Source organism: Dicentrarchus labrax, unplaced genomic scaffold (genome assembly GCF_905237075.1).
Source record: "Dicentrarchus labrax unplaced genomic scaffold, dlabrax2021, whole genome shotgun sequence".
Lineage (NCBI taxonomy): Eukaryota > Metazoa > Chordata > Actinopteri > Moronidae > Dicentrarchus > Dicentrarchus labrax.
This window is the reverse complement of record NW_026136714.1, coordinates 17,160,139-17,188,019: the sequence shown is the minus strand read 5'-3', so window position 1 is coordinate 17,188,019 and position 27,881 is coordinate 17,160,139. Positions and strand designations below refer to the sequence as shown.

Below are 27,881 nucleotides of genomic sequence, written 5' to 3'. Positions count from 1 at the left end.
CAAACAGTGAGTCTCACAAATGGACAAATTCAAGCCATGAGAAAAGAATAAAAATGAAAAATGTGACTTTTATTCACTTGAAAATTTATTCAGTTTCAGTGCTTCCATTTTCAAAATAAATAGATGGCATGGGATTGAAGATAAAATCAACAAGGATGAAAAGTACACTAGTGTAACAAAAATGGTGACCAAATGCCAGTACAATCTTTTAGTTAACATAAAAATACACTCGCATACAATTTAAAGGTCCGCCACCTCCCCCGCCCCCAATGCCCCAAAAACAAATCAAAATGCAGCAAATGAGGAATCAAGTATTCTGTTGTTTTTGGAGACAGCAGTAGTATCATATCAGCGGAGGCCCTTCAGCTTTACATGTCAGTATTAAATCTTAGTGTTTGGTTTAGTTCTCACAATTTACAACACCAGTGTCATTAATTAGTTCTTAGTTTTTTATGCCCATTCGGAAGGTAAAATTCCCCAACAAACAGAAAGTAAAGTGCTCGTGCAACACTTCTGGTTGTTCTTGAGGCCAACAAACGGTTTCTAGAAAAGCACTTTTGATGATTTTTGAAAAGACAGAGAGAAGAGAGAGAGACGATGTGGCAGTGTTTGTCAACACTTTGGAGGAATGTTCTTTAATGTTGGTACATAACTGAACCACAGTCCCCTACCCGCCCACACACAGAAACCCCTTTGTGAATATATCAAATACTGTCATTCGAACTGGTTACAGAGCAGCACAAAAACACTCTTCACAAGAGTGTGTGTGTGTGTGTGTGTGTGTGTGTGTGTGTGTGTGTGTGTGTGAGAGAGAGAGTGTGTGTGAGTGTGTGTGTGCCGCTCTCGTGCGTTAAAGATGGGACAGGCCGACAAACACACTCAGGGAGGGGAGGAGGGGGGAGTTACATTGCATGAAAGAAGCCGTCGACAAGTGTTCATGAGTGCACCTTTATACAGGACAATTCAAGAGTGCCCAGTGGAGAGAGAAAACACAACTAAGCTCTAAACATCAGAGAATTCCCGTTATGATGAAAACACATAACATCAGCTCAAACTCTATACCACGTTGCTTTAATCATTAAAAAAAGCTAAAAACAAAACAGAGCGTCATTTTCTGTACCAAAACCTACCGTTCACCCTCGAGAAAAAGGATGTTTAGACAAATAAAAGTATTTAAAATGACAGTCATTAACTTTTTTTTTCTTTTTCTTTTTTGCTATACACGTATCCAGTGCTACACGATCAGCGTCTAGTTTAAAAAGCGGTTGAATAAATAGACGATAGTACCACTATGCGTGAAAGGCCAACGGATGTCTGAGGGAGACCCGAGGAACTCCCCCGTGACAAAAGAAGAAGACAGTTCAGAGCAGCAGGTTTTTTTTGGAGATCCCTGGTGAGGCAAAATCGGCAATGCCAGCCTGATTTGACAGATTCGACAGTCCACACAGGAAGAGACTGTTGCTTTTGTTGGGACAGGAGAGTAAGTCCAAAGTCCTAAAGGGTTGTAGAAAGGTCCTTTGCTTTGGAGTTTCTGAAAAGAGAGACAGAAATCCCCCAAAGTCCCCCTTCCTGTTGCCTGAAATCGTCCAAAAGGAAGAGGCGTTTCCAGACAGAAGGAAGGACTGTAGTGCTGCAGCTGAGCTCTCGACCATGACAGTGCTGACCTAACAAATAAATACATCCACCACATATGAGAGAGACAGAGAAACAAAAGATGCCACATGCTTGAGTCGTGGCCGTCGTAGAAAAACGGAACCGGACCAAAAGAAACCTGAACAGATCGCACTGAGATCACAGGTAGAAGAAGCAAATTCAGCCGGCATTCCTCTTTACGTTGCAAGCACCGGTTCCTCAGACTACCTGTGACACACACACGGACACACACATCCACGCACACATCCCCTTTTCACTCGTTTTTTTTTTAAACTGTGGTCCACCTACAGGCGACCAACATGTCCATAAATGCAGGTGGATTCTCCCGAGCAGGTTTCCAGACCAGGCATGGCGGTGAGCTTGGCTGTGGGCGTCAATGCAGTCTATTCAGGAAACAAGCAAGATGGGGATACGATGATTTGGGTGATAGAGGGTTTAAAACAGGCCCGCTATTTTCCGCTTTTCTTTGGCACAGCACCTCTCTTGGCCTGCCACAGGTGGTTGTGGATGGTCAGTGCATCCACGCTGACTGACACAGTCTTGGCAGGGATGACGGTGAACTGCTTTCGGTCCGAGCTGTACTTGTACAGCTTGTCGATCATCTTCTTGCTGATGCTCTTAGGTCCTGTGCCCGTCAGCTTCTGTATCTCCTCTGTGTCAGGGAAGTACGTGTAGAGCGCCCGGAACTGGCAGCCGCCATCGCGAAACAGGATCATCATGTGGTTGGACTCGCACTTCTCCAACTCCTAATGGGGAAGGATGTTAGAAAGTTAAAAATGTTTTATTAATATGGCACTGATATTACATTGAGGTATATTACAGTAAAACACTGCTGGTTTAAAACCCTAGAAAGGCTCTTTTTGGCCTGAAAGAGAGACCTTTTTACATCAAAAATTAAGTTATTTGTTTTTAGTCTTGATGCTGAGAATTTCTCCCTCTCTGTCAATATTCTGTTAGTCAATCCCAAAAGTATCCAGTAAGCCTAGTCTAACCGAGGCTCACGTTACAGGTTTTGCTGTTAGGGAGGTAATGAAAGTGTTCCCCACATCTGTACTACAGAAATGGACCAGAGAAAATAATCTGCCAAGCTGCAGAGATAGCAGTGTCACAGAACTTCATGTTAGAAGATGGTCAAAATCTGGAAAAATCCAGACAAATATCTATCTTTAATTTACAGCAGGGTTTTTTTTTTTTTTCATAAAGCAGATTGGTGCATGTCTGGCAGAGAAATGACCTCTAGGATCTGGTTCTTCTGTGGCTCGTTGACTTTGCCAGCCAGGCAGCAGTGGGAGATTGCATTGTGGATGATTGGCTTATTCGACTTGGCGCTGGGCTCCTTGAATAGTTTGGGTCCTAAAAGGAGAAAAAAAGACCAAGTCAGATTAGATAGAAATTATTATAACTACATAAAACAGTGACATTGACTGACCATGTTTATTGTGTCACGTTTAAAGCAGGCCTGACACATTGACATCACTGATCAATGAAAACACAACCACAGGTCTGATATCATAGTAATATATCTGATAGCTGTGCACTTACCAGTATATTCAGCCATGGAAGTGATGGAAGAGGCAGTGGAGCCGTTGTCCCAGTCTCTTTCTGCTGTCCGACTGTTGTTACGACTGCCTGGAAATGACTCCACAGAGTCACAGCTAGATGACATAATGAAAGGAGGCGCACATGTTGAAGGAGGACATTTTTGTCAACAAAAATTCTGAAAAATAAATACTGTAAATCCTAAACATTAACAATGGACAGAATGTTTTTAAGCACAAGCTGACAAGAAAATAATAAAAAAAAGCATTGAGTACCGCTGGGAACCAGCCCCTCCAGAGTTGACGCTGTCAGCTTCGTTGGTCGCAGCAGAGGCCAGAGACAGACTGGAGCCTGATTGGGCGTTGCTCAGGTTGTCAGCTATGTGAAACACAGAAGACCCATTTTTTGTAAAAATGTCATGTACAGTGTCACTTAAGAAGCAACTCTTACATTCACAGTTAAGAATTTACCCACTGGACCTAAACATGCAACAGCCTGAACAAACAATTAAACACATGGCATTTGCTGTGTGAAATACTGTCTCTTCTTTCTCTACAAGTTTGTTTTATTTCATATAATTATTTTTTTTCATGCATTTATATGATATCAGACGAGGTTGCCCACCTTTACTATAAAACAATGCAGGAAACCCTGAATCAAATCTTCAACAACCAATAATATTACTCAATGAGTGCACCAAGCTGAGACATGTAACGAATAAAGTGACAGCTAAATGTCAAATTAGTGATGTAACAATCTTACGTGTGGAAGAGCCCTTGGAGAAATTATCGCTGGAGGATTCCTCTCTGAAGACGGACTTGGGTCTGTGTTTCTGCTTCGGTTTGGGGGTTTTGGGCTTGACGAGGCCTTGTTCCTCAAACATCTCCTGCTGCTTCCTCCGCAGATACTCCTGCTTAATCAGCTCCCGCCGTGTCTTCTCCTCTTCTTTACGCAAGCGGTCCTCCTCGGCCTTCCGTCTAAAACAAACCAAACACCTGAATTTTTAGCTTTTTTTTTTTTTTTTGGAAGAACAACATCTAAATCTAATGCTAATGTAGAATAAATTACCTGGCTTCATCTCGTTTGAGCTCGGAATCTGCTTCTAGTTGTTGTTTACGGAGTCGAGCCTCCTCAGCTTTCTTCTGTTGCTTCAGCAAGAATGCTGCTCTCTTCTTAGCAAGCTCATCTTCGGCCTTCTGCTCGTCCTAGGACATGCAAAAACAAATAACGGAACATTATTTGTGTATTAAAGAATTTAATCAATATTTAATTTAGTGCTGAAATTAATAATTAAATAGGTGAATCAGAAAACAGATCAGAAAACATAATCAATTAAGATTTTTCAAAGGTGGCTTTTGTTGTATTTAGTTAGTTCGCCAGACAACAAAAGGCAATTTCAATACATAGGCCAATATTTATTTGTTTCTTAATTTTTTAATTTGAAATTTTAAATAGTAGAAGCACTAACTAGTGTTCCATCAGATAATTACTAGACGATGGACCACAGAATTTCATATAATAATCACCAGTGTAATAAAAATTAAAATTGAATAAATCAATATTTGCATTTTCATGACAATGCATTACCTTGAAGAAGAAACCCATGACTGATTTCTGCTCTCCGTCACCTTCTTCTGTTGTTCTGTCCACAGAAGCCTCTTCCTCAGGGTCTTTCAGCTCTGACAGATCGACCTCAATCAGGTGGGCTTTGCTGCGCTGCACCTCCTCTGATGGTATGTTCTCTTTCCCTGAACCATCTGAAGAATTGAGCTCAGACTCACTCATGGTGCTGGTCAGGCACCCGTCAAAGGACACTTCTGGGGCAGGCAGCGCTGTCAGGTCCACTCGGGTAGGGAGGCGCAGGTTCGCCTCGTCGCGAAGCCGGAAGGTGGCGCTCCGAACGTGGCCAGAGCCTGGCCTGTCGATTGTCTCTCCCGCTGTGGGGTTTCTGGGGCTGTCGGGCTGCTCGGCCCTGGGGGACCTGCCCCCAGCAAACTGCCTTGGGTGTGGTAATGTCTCTGACCCACTCTGTGTGGGGGTGAGTGTCCTAGAGGCCTGTCGGCTCTGTTCCTTGGCTATCTTCAGCTCTGACGGCTTTGACCTGGAGCTCCGGCCTGAGCTCAGCTTGGGGGGTTTCCTGGTGGGGGCGGTGCCGGTGCCGGTGGCAGCGCCAGAGAGGTGCTCCACAAAGTGAAAGCTCACCCCTGCCTTAGGGTCACCGTTTTTGTCGCTGGTGACAGGAGGAGGTGGAGCTGCAGTAGGGGGAGACTGTACATTCTGTTTCATCAGCATCTCCTGCTGCAGTGACAGCTGCATCATCTGCTGCTGGATGCTGCCGATGGCGTCGTTCAACAGCTCGATGGAGCGGCTGCACTCATTCAGGTCCAACTCTTCGTCTAGATAGAAGCTTCCGCTGTTACCTTTCTTGTCTGCATCTAAGGCACCTGGTGGGGTGGTTCCCTCCAGCTCTTTGTCCCCCCTCAGGGCATCCACACACATATCATCTTTACTTGATTGTACTTTCTCCCCACTGAGCTCGTCTTTAGAGATGTCAGTTTTAGGAGGGTTGGGTAATGTGTCACTCTTGCCTCCCCCTTTCTTTACAATGTGCAGGAAGGCTGCCTTTCCCAGCTTCTGCCTCTGCCTTGCCGACAGCACTTCCATCTTCTTCTTCTGGTGCTCAATGGCACGTCGCTTCTCCTCCAGCTGCATTCGGAGCTGGACGATTTCAGAAGCCAGTACATTAGCACCACCACTACCGTCGCCTATACGAGAGCATCCTCCCAAGGGTGAGGAGGGGCTCTGGTCTCTTTTAAGCCTCCAGGAGGAAGCCAGGGGCCCGCTGCTCTCTGACCCATCTGGAGTGGTCCTTTGGGAGCTGGAGGCACTGGAGCGTAGGTCATGGTTGCTGCCAAAGCGCTGCTGCTGGGCTTTGCGCTCTGCAAAGGAGGTCATGCGCACACTGCCACTGGCCATGCTGCTGGCCTGGGAGTGAGCGCTGAGACAGGGGCTGGAGCGACCGCTGCCACCGTTCATGTCTTTGTCGTCATGCTCTTTCACATTCATGTCCTCTTGTAGTTTGGCTGATTCTTCTTCTTCATCTTCCTCAATAAAGGCTTTACTGGACCATTTGGGCTCTTTAGTGGCAAGAGCTTCCTCCAGATCCTCTTCCTCTTCATCCAGGTCTTCCAGCTCAGCGTCCACGACCTGGCCAGACTTTAGTTCTTCAGCATCTGAATGCAGGTAAAAACCCCCGGCTGGCTCTCTGGACGAGGGGTCCATGCTGCTGGTAACGATGGGCTTAAAACCTGCCTGAGCCTGTGGAGGCTCCTCTGACAAGTCTTCCTCCTCACCCGGAGGGGTAAAGGTTTGGTTCAGGCTGCAGGGAGCTTTCCTACGAACAGCTGATGTCGAGTCATCTCCTCGACGTAGAGATCCCCTTCCTGAAGAGCGGGGGCCCTCACCACTCTCCTCCTCCTTGTTTAGGCATACAGACTTCTCTTTAGCCGTTTTGAGCATGGCAGGCATCAGTGGTTCTAGGTAAAAGCTATCTGGTTCAGGTTTGGACTCAGTAGAAGGTTTGGGTGCCGCTGTGGCAGTTGCTTGGGTCCCGTCAACCTGGAGAGGGATGACGGAACCATCAGTCCTGGCAACTGCCGCCAGAGTTTCTTCCTCATCCTCAATGTTGACATTACCCAGGAGGCTGTGGCCGTTGACCCTGCGCATTCCCGCCTGTGACGGCTGGAGGGCAGAAGTCTGGTGTTTGGGCGTGATGACATTGGACGCCAGGCTGTCCTTGCTTATGGAGCGAGCCAGACTCACACTGTCACCAGAAGCAATGTCTGCATCACTGTCTGTGGCTGAATGGAACATGTATGGGCTCAGTGTTGACAGTGGTCTGCGGAGGGAGAGCATGGGAAGGGAAGTCAGTACGATATACAGCTTACAATAAATGTAATTCTTAAACCAAATTTACTGCATATGATATCTGGTCAGAAACTGCCACATAAAAATAAAGCATGAAGCAAAGAAGGTGTAAAGTGTGCACATCCAAGCCAAGTTGGATACAGATGCAGGACAAAACCAACATACAAAAATAAGAGTAATCCGTGTATTATTCGTTCTTTTCATATTCAATTGAGATTCCAAAATCAGAAAATGAAAAAACGGTTTGTTATTTCCTTATTCGTTTATGAATCTGATACCAAAAAACAAATAACGGTTCATTTTTTGTACTTTCGATTTATTGCTCAGATCAAAAATAGGAAATGAAATAACGGGCCAGGGATCAATTTTGATTTTGATATTTAATTTCTCCGATTTGTGTCTTCGTGTGTTGCACTTGGAAGTTTGCCACAATTTCGCAAAGCCTGAAAAAACTAAATCATGCAGTGATTGTACTTTTTGAGTAAATTTGTATTGACACCATGGCCGCACTGGAACCACATGCTGATTTAATAAAAAACTTATTTGAAACTGGCAAGACACATGTAGAGATTTCTACTACGCTGCAGCAGATGGGTATCCAGCGATGTTCTGAAATGAGTATGAGAAGATTCTGTGTTCAGCATGACCTTAAGCGAAAAGACGTGTATCTGACACAGAACTAGAGAGGGCTGTGTCACCCGTTTAGTTCCTCTGAACAAGATGAAACTCTCCATGATTATTGATCCTCAGTTTTGAAGGCTAACGTTAGTTAAACTGAAGATGTGAACCAAGCTAACGAGACAATAACTTCCAGTTCATAGATAGCGAAAAATTTAAATATCAAAATCGATCCATGGCCCGTTATTTCATTTCCTATTTTTGATCTGAGCAATAAATCGAAAGTACAAAAAATGAACCGTTATTTGTTTTTTGGTATCAGATTCATAAACGAATAAGGAAAGAAAAAAAACGTTTTTTCATTTTCCAATTTTGGAATTGAATTGAATTGCAATTGAATATGAAAAGAACGAATGATACATGGATTAAAAGTAATTTCGTTATTCATACATCAAATGTTAAGAATGTTGAAAAATGACTAAAATATTAACATCTTTATCAATTAACATACCAGTTGCCAATTAACCTGCAACCCCCATAATAAAAGTCCTCTGATCTGTAAAAATATGTCATCTTCTCATCTTCACAGCACTATATGGACTGCAATATAGGGAAAAAAGAAAGTTTTCCAAATCAACCACACTAGTACAAAAATTGTTTTTTCATGAGAACCCATTTGGAAAGTGTCATTTGTGTAAGTTTTTTACAACGTTACGTACCTCTGCCTCTTGTCAGGCCATGCGACCACAGAGCCACGGGGTTGTCCGTCCATCTGAGTCAGGGAGTTGGAGCGGTTTCTGAGACCTAACCAGAAACACACACAAACAATGTATAAGTACAAAGGCAGCTGCTGGTCACAGACATACAATGACAAGCTGAACATTCAGGGGTGTAAGCTTCTTACATGCACCATCTTCTCCTTGCTGCTTTTGTTGCCTCTGTCGCAGTGGAAGGAGTGGGTGGGAAGGGCTGAAGGTTGGTCCCCCTTTACTAAAAGTCACAAAAAAACAAAACATTAATACATTTTTTTAGCAGGGATGCAAAAAGTTTACAAAAAGTCTTCACTGGATGAAACAGGTCCAAAACAATACAACAAAAATATTTTTTTCCCCAACCAAATACATTCAGTTATCTTTTGACACAGACAGAGTAAAAGCCAAATATTTCACCAGACAAGTGACATGAAAAACAAGACAACTGACAGCTCTGTACCCTTTAAGAATTTTTGTTTCCCACACAAGCACTTACAATGCATACAGAGACAAAGAGAAAATTCAATAATTAGCTTATCTTTGTGAAACTCATTATTAAATTTAGTGATGGAGACGACAAAGGGTTAGAGGTGGAAGGCACATGAGAATGAAGACACCGCTGCATAACTACCCATCCTTGTAGGGTTACTGTAACTGGTTAGGAGACAGGATCATGATGACGTGGAATGAGAAGGAAAGCGAGAGAAGACTTACAGGGGGTCAGAGTCTTCAGGGTGCAGGAAGTACCTGTTACAGACTTCTGGGCTGCTCTGGTTATCGGCCGCACCAGGGCTGACTAGGAAGCTGCGCTTGGTGGCGTTGGAGATAGGCACTGATGGGCGGGCACTCTTGGGCTGAGCTATGGCTCGAGCTGAGGAGAGAGGGAAGAGAGAGGTGTTGATCATCTTAATACTTAGTGTCTATTGCAATTTAAAATCGGACATTTTAAATACAACTTCCAATGCAAAACATGTTTCTCCCTTAGTAACAACACCAAAAGAAATTCTCAATGAATGGTAAACCTAATAAGTACAGTAAAGTGTGACTTAAAGCTACTTCTCTGTATCTACAGAGTAGGTTATTAGATCCATGTTGAAGGACTGGGCAAAAACAAAAAGTTATACTTATTTGCAGTTATGAGTATTACTTAAGTTGACTGGTGAGTTTATGTTTTGGGTAACTTTCATAATGCTAAAACAATGAGGTTTAATTTTATTACGTATTGTGTAACATTAAAAGCAGCTAAGTTGGCAGTCTTTTACCAATGTGATATTTTAATTTTGCATTGATAGTGTAATAATCACGACATAGTAATCAATACTTACCATCTTTGAACTCTTGAAGATCTCTAGGCTGGACAAAGTCTGGCTTGACAGTCTCAAACCACCAGAAGAGTTCAGCAATAAACACCATCACATTGTGCTACACAGAGAGTACAGGAAACACATTATAAAGACTTGAAGACAGATTCTTGATCATCATAAAGCTTAGAAATAGCCCCACAGTGTCTGTTGCTGCCAAATATAATGGCTTCAATACAAGGTTAAATGTACATTTTATTGCAAATGTGTATGAAAACACAGTATGTCAGTGTTTGTACCTTGAGCACGAGTGGTGAGTAGAGCATGTCCTCCGTCGTCAGATAGAAACTTTTATTCAGATACTCGTTGGCGAACTCTCTCAGTAGCTGTATGTTGTACAGGCTATCAGCGATGGATGGTACTTCCTTCAGGCAAATATCTGATCAGACAGAGAGCGGGTCACCCTGGGACACAACTCAATGACCTGATGGCTATAAATGTCATACTGACTGGACTGGGACAGTAAGCCATGTGTAAGTGCCAAAAATAGTATCACACATGGATATCAAATTCAATATGTTAGCAGAGAAAAATTCTTTGAGGGTAACTGATAAACCCATGTTCAATAGCTTCATTTAATTGTGTGAAAGGTCATGTATGCACAACATACCCTCCAGCTTCATGAGGTCTGGGCAGTAGCAGTGGACCACGGTGAGCAGTGCAGCTCCGTCGCTAACATCCCTCATCAGGTCTTCCAGCAGTGGGAAGAAGGGCAGCTGTCGGCCTGAAGCATGCTCCCGACGATACCGTACCTAACCACCAGGGGGAGAGGATGAGGGTTTTATGAGAAGCCATAGTAACAGCTCCCACCACCATGGGAACAACAAAGGATGCATCATAAAACATCCTAAATGCAATGACTAAGTACAAATCTCTTTTGTGGTGAGATTCATGTCTGAACTAGTCAAGGCATATATTAAGTACAGATGTTTTTGGAAGCAGTTAATGTTCTACACTATCCATTTAAGCATCATATCAAGGTTCTCCCCAGCAGTTTTAAATCCGTAGGTAACTTCTATTTGTTTTTGTTGTTTTTTTTTGTTTTTTTTTATTATTTAAGCTGATACTCCTCTTGTACTGATCAACAGTAGGTTTTGTGTAATTTCCAAAAGAAAGTTGACGCTGAATGACAAAATCTTGCAGCACCATGATCACGCAGTTTAGGGAGAACCCTGAAGACCTATGAGGAGGATGGAGGTGGAGGTGTTAGAGCAGTGATATGAATAACACAGAGTGGATGGTCAGCCTTCCTCAGGCCTTAGTGGGAAGGCAACTAGCGGAGGAGCCCAGTCGAACTAGGCTACGTGAGCCAGCTGACTGGGAGGGAAACTGGGGTAATCACTGGCCCACTTATGGGAAATGAGCGTGTTAGTACAGAAACTCACTCACCCCAGGTGCATTAGTTTTGGATAAATACTCTATAAAGCTGGTAAGAATTAGTATTTTCAGTTTATATTTCAGTTTGCAGAATTAATAAAAAAGCACAAATTATCTAAATACAACAGACATGCACACCCATTATAGAAACTGAAAATGGATATTAGAGACCTACATATGATTTGGAGCAACATAAATATAGCCCACACAGGATGCCAACACAGACTATACCGACTGGTGCTGTTGCTTCTAACTCCAAATGCTTCTGCATGACTTACAAATATTCACCTAACACTGGGAACACCACTCCCTATGTAATGACTAATCAATCTTACATTCTCTGTGTCACTTGTGAATAAGGCATTAAGAAAAGTTATTTGGAAATGCAGACTGGCCGGCTTGCAGTCTCTCCGCAAGACGCACAAGGTATTTGCGTCACATGATGCAGAAGTGGGAATGACTCCAATAGAGCCTATTAGCTTGCTGCAGATATATAATTATCTACATATATATTGGTCAGTAAGCCGTAGAGAAATACCAAACCAGGTTTGAGGTCATTTAGAAACCGTGTCAGCTATACATAGTCTGTCCAACAGATAGTACTGACAAGTTCAACTGTAAATGTCATCAGTTCTTAAAAAAAAAAAAAAAATCCATATTGTTTGTTTATACAATGTTTCTATATATATATATATATATATATATATATATATATATATATATATATATATATATATATATATATATACACACTATCCGACACCATGCAATACCAGCTACTGCATTGATTTTAACTGAGCTACTCACAGTGCTGACACACTGGTCTGCAGTCTCCACACACGGCCGTGTGACTCTGACTCGACTGCAGACATAATGGCAGACATTCACAAGAGCATGTACATCTCTGTTATCTAATTTAGCCATGCAGGTATAGCAGTCCTAATAGCTAACACTTCCCAGACTGAGAGCTCAAGGAGCACCAAGGGAGTGTTGGTATCGCTAGCACAATCATTATACAGGAAACCTAACACACTGTTTGCACCAGGAACCAATAAGTAAATTTTTTTATGGGAACCCGATTCTTGGCATTTTGGATTTGGTTCTAACTTGGAACTGCATTTTGGTTCCCAATCCTACAGCTGACATATCGTTAATATTTTAAACTCTCAAATATTAATATGAGTATCTGCCACAAAATATATGCAGGCTATTGACCAAGAAGCCAATGTGTTTTTCAGTAATAACTAAACCCTTATAAAATAATAACTGATCAAACATGGCAACAGGGCTGGTGACGACCATGCACGATTTAAAACTATCACAAACAGCACAACACAACTGAGCAGCTAGAGTATATTTATCTAAATACAACATTTGCTCTGATGCATCTATAGTGTTGGGAGATCATTCCACAAAATTATACCAACTGTACTGAGGCAGCTTCTGTCACAAGCTACAGGTGAAACTACCAACCCAACTTAAGGAGCTCTACTACAAAATTAGTTCTACATAAGTGAGTCTACTCCTAACTGAGAGGCAACATTGTACCGCTTCAGAGAAGTCCCCTGGCTCCAGCATGCAGTGGGCCAGGTCGTGCATGACATCAGGCTGACACACACACAAGAGAGAAGAAATACTGTCAGAGGAGACCGTGGACACAGAGGAAACAGCGTGTGAGAGCATAAGAGAGGGACTGGAGAGGGAATGACAAAGCAGATCAGTGAGTGGAGGTAGCCAGGGATGGGACTGCAAAGCAAAGGAGAGGTGTAGGCATGGATTTGCTCTTTTTTTCACTGGGCAAGCAAATACCACACACACGCACAGCCAATCCACATGGCCTTCTTGAGCTTGAAATGAGGTAGCACACATTGCGTAGCTAAAAGAATATCTTTTGAACACTTCAAAAAGGTCAGAATAACTTTACACCTGTGTGGTATATTTGCCACAAGGTTAAAAAAAAAAAAATAGAAACCAAAAAAAAAAAAAAAAAAAAATGTCAGCTTTCTCCCCCTTGCTAACACACATTGGCTACAAGCAGCACAGAATGAGCTTGAATGAGCCGTGGTGGAGTGTGCGCGCACATCAACACAGAACTATGCGTGCAAGGGGGAGAGGGCGAAGAAAATGGGGTTATGGGAGGGGACTGGCATCCAACTTACAGGGACTAGCTTCCAATACCATTTGGAGGGAGACTATCCAGTTTGCAGGGACAAGAGAGGGGAGGGAGGCACAGATGAGGAACAGGAGCAAAAAGATTAACAGGTCAGAGGTCACAGACAAAGGATTGGATCTGCTTCCGGTTTAAACAGAGAAAAGGAAAGCAGGGTCAGAACAACTCCAAAACGCCATCTGGGTTTTCTTGAGCCAAGTTTTTGCTTGATAAAGATTTTGTGGTGATGAAGTGAGGAAATGTCTTTAATAAAAAGGAGTTACTTCTAATAGTTCCCAAAAGCCAGAAATATGGAGCTACTGGCAGAAACTTATTGGACATTTTGGTTCTGGTATTTAGATTTTTTCCTGGTATACTATTTTTGGGATTTCTCTCCTGTAAAAGAAGTAACTGGTAGACGCTATGAGTGGCTTTACCTTTTGGTGGCTCGGGGACTCCAGGGGGTGGTGCTTGACTTTGTGCTCCCTTTCTGTAATTTCCCTCATCTTCATGTTCACCTGCAGAAGAAATAATGATATATTTAGTACATTTACATGCACAAAAAAAAAATCTGCTTACTAGGGTTAGGTACCAAACTTTGTACTTTTTAAGGGTACTGACCAAATTACGTCAGTACTACAGAGTACCGATTCAGGTTAAATTAATCTGTGGCAAAAGTTGGTACCTTTTAAGTCAGGCCTGGACAACTTTTTCGAAATCTTCAGGTAATTAATTAGCTAGCTGGGTAACTTGTTGCTGGAGATAATGGGGCTTTTATTTAATAATTTAAAATACCCTGGTTAGGTCTGCGCTCTTGATTTATGCTCTGATGTCTGGAGGCTGGAAAGTGTGCTAATAAACTTAACATGAATTTTAATGATTATTATGGAGCATTATGTGAGAAATAGTAAATATTACAGTATACAAGCACTGCAGTAGTAAGAGGAGAGTGGACTAAATTATATTTTTGTTATTACAGAGAGTTTAAAGTACCAAAAAAAAGGTACAGTTGGGTGGCAGTACCAGTATCAACCTACAGGTTACCCAGACAAACCTGGTTATGCAGAGAATTGAATAATGCGTCTGTAGTACCCTCACCTTGTTACTGTAAATCTGCATATACCTGCAGAGTGCTCAGTGAGAGGACAGTCAGAGAAATTGTCTTTCTACAGGAGAACTCTACCTGGGGAAATAATTTTTGTCTAATGTCCTAGCCTGATTACAGTAACAAGGGTTTTTTTCTTTGCATGAAATGTAAGAAACCTTCAGCTCAAATGACAGAAAATGAAACTAAAATTCTGATAACATTTACTGATTCCATCTTCTGAATTCCGAGGATTTATGGCTTTTCTCAGCTCTACATTAGAGTAAATAGAATATAACTCTCCTCGGTGGGCATAGGGTCACAGCACCCACAGGAATACCACCTCAATATATCATCTCAAGCTTCGCAGCACTGCATTAGCTGGTTCACCCTCCTCTGCCTGTTACCCCCCTCTCTCCCTTTCCTCATCCTCTGTTCAATTTTTAGTCTTATCCGTATACTCCGGCTCAAATAAATACGGGCGGGCATCACATTCAAAAGCCTCATCAATATAAGCTAAATATTTATCCATGACATTGAAAATCTTTTACATAACACTAAATTACGCTTTCTGCTCTCACGGAGTAACCTCACAACTCCCGAGATTTCAGAACAAGACTTTTCCTTGAGCGAGGCTTGGTTAGAAACACAGCGCAACAAGCTAAAGAAACAGAAAACGTTTAATTCATCTGTAGGATTGTGTTAAATACCGTCTAACATCAAGAAACACTTTCCATTTCGACCCAGACAGTGGTGGTGTGATCTTTGTTGTAATTTTAATGGACACACTGAGTCATGCTTTCGCTGCCTCAGGCCTTCAACCTATTGAAAGATGAGTACAACTTGAGCCTAAGCCGCTTGTGTGTGCACCAGATTCACATTTCCTATCTGCTCTCCCGTCTCTGAGCACCATACAGGCCTCAAGAAAATAAGTCACCTATAATGCAAGTGTGAAAATTATAGGAAGCCTAGACATTAAGGGAATAAATGCTGCACTTCTTTTATTGTATCTGCACTGCTTATGTCTGTGCTGGGTGTTCAACCTTGTTGATCCAGAAGACCATAGCGTCCTCCAGGTCAAAGGGCAGCTCCTTGGAGGCACTGAAGGTGGAGAAGCGCTTGACCGAAGCCACCACTTTCTCGATGCTGATCATCTCCACTGTGTAGGCCATCATCAGGGCATCGATCATAGGCATGTGAGCACTCTGGGTGAGGGAGAAAGAGAAACACAGGACAATTGAATTTCATTGGATTTTCCCCACAGTTTCCAGTGCAATTAAGATCAAAGCTGGAGGCGAAAAATCTGAGATAAATCATCTAATGCAGATTTACCCAAACAACATAAAACGCTGTGGAGCTTATTAGTGTGCAATATGATCTCAAGTATGTGTTTACACTGTAATTTTAACTAGCAATGTGAACTATGCTAAATAAGTTTATTTAAAGTGAATTTTATGTGTTTGAAGTATACCATTCCTGATAAATCTACCCAGTAAAAAATTACCACAAACTGGAGACATCACTTAAAGCAGTTTATCAGATTTTGTGTAGCTTAGCTCCCTCCAGAGCCACAAAAGGCTTCATACAACTTTCTTTACATATGCATATATACTCCCCAAGACAAAGTAAAATTGGTAGGTGTTTGTTATAAACATCCTTCAGAAATGTTTGGACGACACTTTGTAAGAACTAGTTTGTTCAAAGCATATATCGCAGTCATTACTTTTGCAGGTAATGGACCATCATTTATGGACGGACGTGGATTCTGGGACAATCTGCCCCTCTGGTGTGTGGATAAATGGATAAGATTAATGGATGAGGGGACTGTCTAATTCAGAACTCTAATAGGACAATCCTGAGGTTCCTTAACAAGTGGATAACTTTAAATAACCTACCAAGGTTTAATCAAAAAGTGAAACCTCTCATTCAGCACAATGGGTGTCCACTTTTAAACCCGCTCTCTACATCATCATGCAATCAAGAAGCCCAGCAGGGGTATCCCTACTCCAAGTGTCCCAACACCTGGTGCCTACCAGTAAAAATATTGCTTCTTGATCGCCAGAGTGGGAATTGACAGCAACCAAATACTAATAAATCTGCTGGCAACACTCCAGCTGGCAATATCCAAATTTGGTTGCCAACCTCTTTTTCTAAATCTCATTCTATGTAAAAGTCTGTTACTAAAGGTTATTTCCTGTCCACAACATCAGAGTCAATAATGCAGCACTTGAATCCATTACAGAACAAATATGGATGTGCCATTGTTTCAGTCCGTGCTTTGTGTAACATGCTGCTAGCTTAATCCAATTGGTGATGGAAATAAACAGAGATTAGGCTCGTTAACATAACGAATGAGAGCTATGCAGAGCTTTCACAACAGCACAACCTACATGGACACAGACAATAATAACGATGAGAATCTACTTTCCAGTCAAACATAAGACGGGGGACAAGTTAGTACATGAAGAAAGGATGAAAAAGGTGCGTAGAGGAAGCTAACATGGTGACGCTGTTTGTACAAAAGGGCAAGAAACAGACTATCAAAAGGGTCATAACAACCCAGAACTTAAACCTAATACTAACAGACAGTAATAACTGTATCATTCATTTAGTTTTCTCTTCCAAATAAGTTTATTAGCAATATTTTGGTCAAATATTGTAATAACTTAGACATATTGGATAAGGACCGCTCAGATTGATTTTGTTTTTTGAAAGCAGCAATTGAAAATAATGAATGACTCAACAAAAGCTACACTGCATTTACCACCTCAGTGTCAATAAGCAGTGCTCAATAAATAAACAAAGGGGCAAATATAACAGCATGATATGCTGTTCAATCTTTTTGTTTCTCAAACATCCACTCTGCCCTTCATCAGCTCAGTATGGAGCCCCACGGGGAGCAGTTGCCCTGAGCTGTGTGTGTGCACGCTGACAGATACACAGCGTGCACACACACATACAAAAGTTTAAGTGGACTCAAGAGGACGGCTAGCTTCTCGAGGCTTTACAAGCTCCAGCTGTTGCCCCAACAAGAGTCAGACAAGGTGCAGAGGAACTGTCTGCAAGTGCAGGTTTCATTCACACACACATGCAGAAAAATGCAGGTTTCTATGGAAACGCCTTGTCAAGTCAGCAAACTGGGAGGCAGGGGGTTCCAACAGTCAATCAGAGATAAGCGATGTCCTACTCAGGATTTTCCATCTCCTCACAGGGCTTTGTGTCTGGTTGCTTACACACAGGCCTGCGTATATTATTTTGTCAGGCTGCTAGCAGGAAAAGAAAAAGCAGACATCCCTGACTAGCCAGCCTGCAGAGAGGAAGCTCAGCACTATTGCTGGTTTCCATGGTAACAAAAGGGTAGGAAGATGGCTGAGAGCAAGTGAGGTAGTTGGTGTTCATTCTATCCTGTGTGAAGGATGTCATTGCCACAGAGGGCCGCGGCTGCTCCGGACTTCATTCATTGTGCTGTGATGTGGTGCTGTTGATTCAGGTGATGACCCAGCGGATGTTGGTTACACACCGAGGACATTTAACCTGTTTAGGAGCTGATCTATGAAAATATTATAAACATTACACTGGTATGATGACCACACAAAGGGTCAGTAGGGCTAAGCCACCAGTTTTCTGCATAGACAGACAGAACTTTCCCCCTGAAACAAACTTATGAATGGCAAGGCAGGATAAAAGGCATTTAAGCCAGGCATTCGAGGACAAAAGGGGAAGATTTTGCCAGCATTCAGTAAATGCTCTTAACAGATTTGCAAAAATGTAGGTGAGAAAAATATCACAGACAATAAAATCCATTTTAGTATTAGCACAAGAGTAACCCTCTTAACACTGATGTAACCGATTAAACCGCCTAAGAGGGCACAAGCTTTCATTTCTTTTATTAGGATTTGTGCATTATTTTTTCTTTATAAATTAGATAAGAAGGTGATATCTTTGACAAATTGATAGGGTATCAGTTAGTTCCAACTGGGAAAACTGCAGCAGAGAAGATTTGTATTGACACAGGGGTTAAAGCCATATCATCCGATTAAAATGGAATCAATACAGCTGTGTGTTATAGGCAAAATTAATGAATAGAAAATAATTATACTATGCAAAATCTATGCAGAAATTGTACAATATAAATACGTAGGTAGTCCTATTTTATTAGACTTAAAAGTGCCTTTTCTCATTTATTCAGTCAAGGATTCAAAGTTATTGTATTTTCATTTACAAAGCAGGATCTTTTTTTTTAATCCGTTTTCAGCAAAAACATCAGATGGTTTTTCAGACCAAACAATCAATAATACAAATAATAGCAGATTAATCAATAACAAAAACAACCGTTAGTTGCAGCTCTAAATGAAATGCAATAATCAGTAATACATTGTGGTCCACCCCAACCTCCTGCCCACGGTGCAGTAATAATGAGATACTGTCTTTTAACTTAGGACAAAATGGTTCATTGCAAATGTTAACTGATAACATTACAAAAGACCAGCTTTACTATAAAACTGCCAATAGAAAATGAGAACAGGCTCTAATATTTGGCTAACGACAAGAGAAAGAACAGATGTGGAAAACCTTAAGTGTTTTAAGAATGAAAATAAGTCTGGCCAAAAACCAACATTGCCATAGCACTTTTACAAACACAACACAATCACAGCCCTATCTTGCATTAAAGTCCTCACACAACTAGCATGAGTAACAGTCAAATTCCACCTCTTAATTTGAATGAAACATGATAAGGGTGCAGCCTAATCATCTGGAGACTGTTACACTAAGTCAGGCAGCAAAACATGTCTGAAAATCACTTCTACGCAGTCTAAGATGGGAAACAACTGCAAACAACTTTTATGCCTATTCACACAGTTTTAAAGTTACTGTACACAGTAGATAGAAGCTTCCCAGTGTCTCAAATGCCTGTGACTGAGATTGATTGTCCTACTGAAAAAGAATAAAAGCACAGACTCTCCCACTGATTTAACTGCGGTAAGATAACACATCAGAAGCAGGAAGAGCTGCAGATGCTACATGTAATGTGCAAAGTTGTTATAGCTGCTGACCTAGTTTCCTTCTTCTCTGATAGGCAATCAGGGCTACAAGTTATATTTTGCAAAAGCTACTGCTACATCAAGGCCTGCCCAAGAGCAACAGCTAAGTGGAAAACATTCAATTTGTGTACACTGAGATTGTACATTTTCAAATTACAACTCAAGATATCATTTGGGATACCCACCATTTTTTTTAGGTGATTACCAATATGTCCGTTCCAACCAGGCTATTTGTGATGCTGTTGGAATTGTATTGTGTTGTATTGAGAAGTGTTATAGAAATACATCATATATGTCCAGTGTGTAGAATTTAGTGGCATCCAGTGGTGAAGTTGCAGATTGCTATAAACTGAATACTACTCGCCTTCTGAGTGTATAGTGGCGGTGGCCAGAAAATTCAAAAAAGGCCCCAACTACAGCCAGTGTTTGGTTTATCCGTTCTGGGCTACAATAGAAAATGGCAGTTTAATATGGCGGACTCCACGGAAGAGGACCCGCTCCCTTTGTGGATAGAAACATCTCCTTCCAATTCTAAGTTTCAGGTGATTATAAACTATTGAAAACATGCCTGGTAATGCTTTATTCCATTTCTGCCAACAGATCCTCCTAAATGTTACACACCAGACCTTTAAGTCCAACCACTCACCATTTTGATGGGCATACAGGCCAGGTCCCCATCTGTGACAGGTGTATCATCACTTTCCACAACATATATGCCCTTCCTGGACAGAGCCTGGATAACGGACAGGTGGGACTGAAGAGACGCTGCCTGCTCCGTCTTGAGGATGAGGGCACAGACACGACAGTAAAGCTCGCAGGAAAGCAGCAAGTGGATGACAGGCGGCTTGATGTGTTCCTGGTCATACTGGTCTGTGTAGAACGGGTCCCTTAAGTCCTCTGGAATATGGTCTGCAATGGAGAGAATGGTCAGGTGAACCATGTGGCATTGCTATGTGCTCCTATGTGTGGTTCAGCTTTCAAGACAGACATAAAGGTTAGCTGATAACAATATAATAGGATACTGTAAGATGAAGCATCTTTAACGCCAACATCTCTGCCTGCTTCAGCCTACACCCATCAAACTTCTACAGCGTCAACAAGCTACAGGAATGTGACAAAGCGAAATGCTTCCCATGTAATATTTGCTCTATGCTGGCTTCAGTTTACTTGGAGCAAACATGGCCATTTGTAATTTTAAGTCACAGCGTATTGCCTCAGGAGTACATTGGGAAATAGATCCTTGCTAAGCCGACTCCTCAGTGAGAACAGGCTTCTCAGGTGACACGGTGGGCTTTGCCAGCACTAATTTAACAATACCGGAGCCATCAAAAACAAAAAGAAAACAATGACCTACAAAAGAGATTCTGCTGCTTTGGATGTGAAGTCACCCTCAAAACCAGAAACCACAACCATATAAGGGAAAGGGATGAAGCACTTGACTTCAGGCATGCACAAACCAAATATATACTGCAAGTTAAAACACACATTGAGGCTTAAAATAGGTCTAAAATGATGCACAAAACCTATCCGAAATCCTGCACTGCACAAAACGGTGCAGCAATAGAAAATAACTCTGTTCCGTTACATCTGCTCTGAACTCTGCCTGAGCTCCAGTAACACAGCATAAGCCGCACGTGTGTATGTGATGAGTTCTTAGTGTCTTCTCTGACTGACGGGATAAAGGGAGCCACTCATCAGCAATCTCCTGCTCACAAAAACAGGAAGGGAGGCAGCTTCTTCTTCCAGCAGCTGCTTTTGTGGCTGATAATACAATAAGCACAAATGTTGAACTGCACAAGTGAGGAGGGCAACGGACTAGGTTTTGAGAAATATCTTTGTGATTTCTTTTGATATAGATTTGTGTTGCTCTCTGCCTGTGCACAGTTCATCACATGGTGTATCAGTGTTGTTGTATGCTGAGGCAACATGACAGTAGGGATGTCCCGATCAAATTTATTGGCCCTGCAGATACAGAGTCGAATACTTATATATACCTTGATGTTGATAAAAATATGTATCCAACACATTAAAATGAACAACTGTAAACTACTAAATATTTTCACAAGCTACTACTACTAATACTACTACTAAAATACAAGAAGATGCCCTGTCATCAATCACTAATCACTTATGGAATTAATGTTAATTAGCATCAGCTGGTATGACCTACCACCTGCAATGGCTGTTTTGTTACACATTTTACTTTTATCAAAAAAATTGCAGCTTCTGCGATTTGGATATTGCAATATTACACAGCCCTAGTGCTTTGCTAATTATAAATACAGTCAGAGGTTAGTAAATCCCTTCATTTTTGGCTGACTGGAGTCTATCATACCGGTGTGCCCAAACAATTTTTCATGTTCACATATGCATTGAAATGCTGAATTGCAGAGCCGAGTTGTGGTAAAAGCAAGCAGCAAAGCAATACTAGCAGGCTAAAGTGGACAAAACACAGTAAAGTTCAGCAAAGACAGGATCAGACTTTGAAAGGCTTTACTTTAGCCAATATTGATCCATTTAAAGGAGGTAATTAGGAAGAAATTAGGAGCCTTTGTGTGGTTGCATCAAATCTCCAAAATGCATCTTAGATTTACTGAACTGAAAATGGTGATTTTAACATGAATGACCATGTAGCCCTTATGTCAGTAGCTGCGTTGATCCTGTTTACTGCATTCCACATGCATTACAACACAGGCCTCACCGATACGCTGTCTGCCACCGTACATATGGTGCAAATAAGGATGTAATTGTACTACAGCATTAATCTATTTTACATAACACTCAGCAGTGTGGGTCATTCCTGGAGAGCTGCATCTGAGTATATAAACACATTAGAACAGTGGGAATGATTGTGTATAAAAACAAAAGGGGTTGGCTGGGGCGAGACTTCACGTTTGACTTCATTCCACAGACGCTGATGTCGCGTGGCAGCTTCCCCCCATCCTCCTGCCACTAGGAACCAGGCTAAAACACTTACTAACTAGGAAGGGGTGGAGCACGAGGACAGAGTCTATCAACAAGACCCAGGATGTGCTACAGCAGAGTCAGCCAACCATGATCAGCACCACATCATGATCGACACAAGCAGGGAAGAGCCTGGTAAGGACCAGTAATGGGCCTGCGACCATGACAGGTGCTCACTCTTGCTGGTGTTGTGTCTAGCTGTCGGTCGCGCAGGGTGGGAGCAGCTGTGGCGCATGCACAGGGGCGGTAGCATGAGAAAGCATGTACACAAACATAGACAGACATTCACGATCAAAGCCATAACAGGGAACCTGATGAATAACAGGGAACCTGATGAATACACACCAGAACCACCACATCACGACACTGCTGCACGTATTTTAAAATGGAATCACCTCAACTGCCTACAAGTGTCTGTCAGTTATCGTCCGAGCCAAGCAAACAACTGAGCAGCATTAGCAATGCAGCAGACACCATATGAGCCAAAAGGTGAAAATACAAACGGGCCTAGTATATTCGGTTCCCATGGGAGGAAGATAACTGCGGCTGCACCTGAGAGTCGCCTCCCTCTGGGCCACCAAAGCTCTGGGGCTAATTTATGCTTTCTATTCTAACTGAACAGCATCTCCACCCAAGCTCATCTGTGATGTATCATTTTTGTTTGTTTAGAGATGTTGTTATGCTCCATATTTCGGCCTGCATCGTTATCCAGGGCCCATGATGACAGACTGAATTGAGCAAGAAAATACCTACAAGCATTGGTATGAACTCTATAGGTAATTAACCTTAGAGCAAATAAGGTTTAGAGCAAAGCCCTGGGCTAAAAAAGAAAAAAAAACAGACAAAAGAGACAATAGCTTTCTATCCTCATACTCAGTGGCATTAGGAAATCTTTGTAATGACCACAGATATATAAGGTACTATAGAATACAAAGGAAAGCTTGTATGAGGCCTTGAAATAATGATGGATGATTTGACCAGAGACCTCACTGACATGCAAAGCTATTGGACTTGTGCATCAGATAGCTCAGCCTCACACTGACTAAGCTTAACTGCTGGTACGATAAGGAAACACCGTGTAGTAAATCAAAAGTGAAATAGCAGCACTGTAGTAAAACAATAGCAGTATGCTGTGATGTTAATCTTGTAACATTTTTTTCAGCCAAACAGTCAGTTTCTGTTGCCATCTCTGAGTTTACAGGTAACAAAAATGTATTCTGTAAGCAAAGGCTCTCTGAGACAAATCAGGCCAACATTCTCACACATGGTTAATATATAGGTGTGCACAAAGAAACACTGGACTACAGGGCCTATAATAATTCATAGTGTATCTGAGAACATGCCAACACTTTACTGCCTGATGATATGAAGGGTCTCTCAACTGGATTTTCACCAACCACAATCACTATTTCACCAATGAATTTGTTTTCACTGGAGCTCCTAATGATAACTGGGCTACCTGCAAGTGGAAAAATCGCCCACATTTGACTGTTAACCTTTAACTGATTAATAAAGTAACAACCAACCACGAGTCCACGACTAGTTTCAAAACCTATCCATCTAGGTCAGAACCATCAATTACAGTGGTGTTAATATTTCTATAACACTTTTCACTATAATGTAGCTAAATGTACCTAATAAACTGGTGACTGAGCAGAACTGGCTTTGATTATTCCTTAACACAACAGATTTATGACCTTACAAGGCAGCTGGACTCAAAATCACGCAAGAATCCATCTTTCCAGACTCCAATCTATGAGTTTGTGGCTGGTGCAGTGGTACCAATCAGCACCCTCTGAGGATGTACGGGCAGCTAACAATGCTGGTTAGCGTAGATGCTACCAGCATCTAAACTTTCATTATAAGGACGTCAAGGCGTTCTGATGGAGAAATGTTTCGCCTCTCGACTGGCTTTGGTATGAGTTTGACTATGTTATATGGTTCATTGATCTGAGTGGTTTAAGTTCACCCATGATGATAGATGATTCATCCAAACACCTGCCGAGTATTTTTAATTGCCTGCCTCTTTTCCAAACAGACAACTTCCCAGATGGTTCTGTGTAACAAGCCATTTAGCAAAGTCAGGTTAGTAAATTCATCTACACAAAAAAAAGGTAAATGGCCCTCTCCATCAAGCACTTGACCAGCTGTGCCCAATGAAAGAAAGTGGACTTGTATCGACCATCAGTTCTACAGCCACAAGGAAACACATCATGCAACTCAACCCAACCCTAAAATGTATTCAAATCTTGACTGTTGCAACCATATAAAAAACAGGAAAATCTGGCCTAAAGGCCCAGTTACTAATCTGATACCATCTTAACAGGGGGTGAATGACTGGCAGTGCAGATCAGTATTTTCCATGCTCTGAGTAGTCTAACAAATATAGCCTAATCCTCAGTGCCTGTCACTCAGCCTGATTTGGGTTCAATCTCACTGGCCACCCTACAAGAATGGAAGGATCTGGTGAGTCAGTGAGGGAGGCTTCGGTTGCCAAGTGTCATGGGGGAATTAGTGCTGGCTAGAGTGCACGTAACATACACAAATATTTCTCCCTCTTTCTCTTTCCTGTCAGTGTTTTGCCACTGACTCTCCACACAATCTGCTGACAAGAGTTAACACATCCTTGTAACAATAACATCTGAAATAACTATGAGAATATGAGGAAAATATGCTGCAGATAGCGCAAACGCAGGTTCTAAACTGTGCTCACCAATGTGCTGCCTATTAGGTCCATAACAGTAGATAAATAGATATTATTTATCAAGTAAGTCATATAGCCAACTGGAAATCTAAAAAAAGATACCTACAAAGCATTTGTGAAATGTGAATGTAAATTAAATTACTCACCAATGCCATAGGCTTTGGCAAACAGCCACCGCAGGTTGGCAGCTATTTTTGCTCTGGCGGAGTCGTACATCTCCAGTGGTACGACATCCATTGTGCCTTCTGCAACCCCAGTCAAATCCACTTTTCTCCTGGTACTGTCCCCGCCAGCACGCAAATCAACATCCATCCTTAAAAAAATAGAAATAAACATGTTGCAGTCACAATTATACTGAACATACTGCTGTGCTGAGTAAGGGACACAACCAAATAACAGGACATTAGCCATCCACAGTCTGCCAAGTGGCAACTCTCACAGAGATGGCTTGTGTGAGTGGCTGAATGTTCTATTAAGACTGATTCTTCAATAAATAATGGAATAAAATCCTCATCTGGAGTTATTTGATTATTAAGGAAAATATTGTTTTGGGTGGTGCTGTTAATCATCCCTTTAGTGGTCGATTAGGCATAAATCTGGTGGTTGAGACATAAGCACCAAAGTAGCATCCTCACAGGCATGATCACATTCATTATGTCAAATGCTTGATAACAGAGTGGAGACAGTGTCTTTGCAGTATCTAGTACTTAAATTAACCTACAGTAAGGCCATGGTGACTGAAAACAGTGTTCAATACAAGAAAAAAAACTTCCTGGTCATTATTATGTACATTGTGGCAAGCACATTAGGTACTCTACTAGTCCACTACTGCAGAGCGATACATATCTGATGTTGGTCAATGACTTTTTCCTACTCCCAATAAATTATCACATAAGTCGCTTAAACCAAAACAGCTTGCAGATAGTCGTTTTGACTCTAGTAGCACTAGCACTAGTTGATAAAGATAACTACTCACACGGCCCATTGATAGAAAGACCTCACATTCTGCAACAAAAAAAAGCTTCCCAGTCTAGACTCACAACTAAAGAAGATTGCATTTTATTTCTCTGCTGTCTCAGTGAGTCCTGTGCCCTGTCTCTTCCAACTCTTTTGATGAATTTAGGTCATTTATTGTTCTTTATCAGTTCTCTTCTGAACCCTTTTGTAACTTTGTTTTGAAAAAGTGCTAGGAAATTAAAAACGATTATTACTACTTAGGGCCGTCTCCACTGAGCTAAGCAGACTTATGTTTCTAATCAGTGACCACATCAAATCCATAGCACTTTCACTTTCAATGGCCCATTCAGCCCGAGGTCTTGCTTACAAGTTTCCATTTCTGTGGCCACTCTCTTTTTTTTTTGTTGCTATAATTCAACACTGGACATACATTTTCTACTGAAATTTACAATAACCAAAGGACTAATAACATTTCTAATTTAAAGATAGGATGGCGATTTTGAGCAACAACAACAAAAAAACAAGTGCTAACACCTGCTTACACATACTATCATACCAAAGCCCTAAGGAATGTAAACGTTGCCTTTATTTCACCAGACAACTAAAGTTAACCTCGCTCGGTAAAGTTAATGGTTACCTGTGGCATGAACTCAACGTTACATTATCTTACGGTTAACGGCCCAATGCTGGCTTATCGAACAAGCTAGGTAATTGCTAATTAACTAGGTAAACTCTAATTATAATGCAAGTATGCTGACGTTATAATAACCCGGTTAACGAGCGAAAATCCCGTTAGATTACACGGTACACATTTGCCTAACATTATGTTAAATTAGCTAGCGGTTAAGTGGCCATGCATGTAAATGTAAAGCAGCTAAGCGTTAGCCTGCTAGTGTGTACTGTAACGTTACAGGAGCAGTACGGCCCCGTGAATGACGTTAGCTAGCTGGCAACACATTACCTTGAAAGGTGTGGTGTGTTTCCAAGTCACCCAGCAGTTCCGTCGGCTTAAACAATTAACCAAGGACCTGCCTCGCTTTACAGTGGCCTGCTGTATAGAAAATACACCAGCAGCAGCGACGCATCGTAGCCAGCTAATAATGCTAGCAGGGAGGCGAGTTTGAATGGTCTCCTCCCAGCAACAAGACCCGATTCGCGGCCTGTGTGCCAACAGCTCCACGGCAGTCTTTCAGCTGAAACAAACAGCCAGGGGGAAAAGGGAGGGCTCTCCAAAGGAAGAAACACGACGTACAGACGCTCTTCTGTTTTAAAAATCTATCTCTGTACTAAACGCCTCATGTTAGTTGACAGACACACACATATCTTGGCGGCTCGGGCTATGCAGCGAGAACCGGTGGTGTGTTCGCGCTCTGCCCATAGAAATGTAATTATCGTCCCAGTCTTCGTCTAAGCAACGACTGCGCATGCGTGATTACCTTCCAGACTGTTACTAGCAATACTGGTAATGATCTGTCACGTCGATAATAAACCAACAGTAACGCACTCTCCTACTTGAATTTAATTCATTTTTTAAGCTCAAACACAGACCTGGCTCAGTTTCTGTAATCTTCTGAATCTGCTTAGTTTTGATTTACCTCCACTTGTTTTAACCACTAGGCTCTGGCCAAGATAATTAGTTTGACAAGTTGTCTGAAACCACGATGCCCAGCTGTTACTTCCTAAATGATTTCAATATTAACTTATCACAATACATGCAGTGCACGTTTTAATTATGATAGTCCTGTTCTCCTTAT

General features: G+C 41.9%; 1 protein-coding gene across 3 annotated transcripts; it reads right to left on the bottom strand.

Annotated features, from left to right (window-relative positions):
• Positions 1-48: 48 nt before the first annotated feature.
• On the bottom strand, positions 49-27,534 carry camsap1b (calmodulin regulated spectrin-associated protein 1b). 3 transcript variants are annotated; one of them, XM_051422748.1, is made up of 19 exons: positions 27,089-27,534; positions 25,317-25,483; positions 20,149-20,411; positions 15,504-15,665; positions 13,814-13,894; positions 13,387-13,419; positions 10,461-10,602; positions 10,090-10,229; positions 9,815-9,911; positions 9,204-9,360; positions 8,642-8,727; positions 8,457-8,541; positions 4,780-7,090; positions 4,261-4,397; positions 3,955-4,169; positions 3,468-3,570; positions 3,196-3,308; positions 2,888-3,006; positions 49-2,399 (listed from the first exon to the last, which is right to left on the bottom strand). In XM_051422748.1, exons 2-19 carry the CDS (start codon positions 25,480-25,482, stop codon positions 2,103-2,105), a joined length of 4,707 nt encoding a protein of 1,568 aa, XP_051278708.1. In that variant the 5' UTR covers position 25,483; positions 27,089-27,534; the 3' UTR covers positions 49-2,102. The 3 variants fall into 3 exon arrangements, with proteins under 3 accessions (XP_051278708.1, XP_051278709.1, XP_051278711.1); XM_051422749.1 differs by having other exon boundaries at positions 9,237-9,360; XM_051422751.1 differs by lacking the exon at positions 13,387-13,419.
• Between the last annotated feature and the right edge of the window lie 347 nt (positions 27,535-27,881).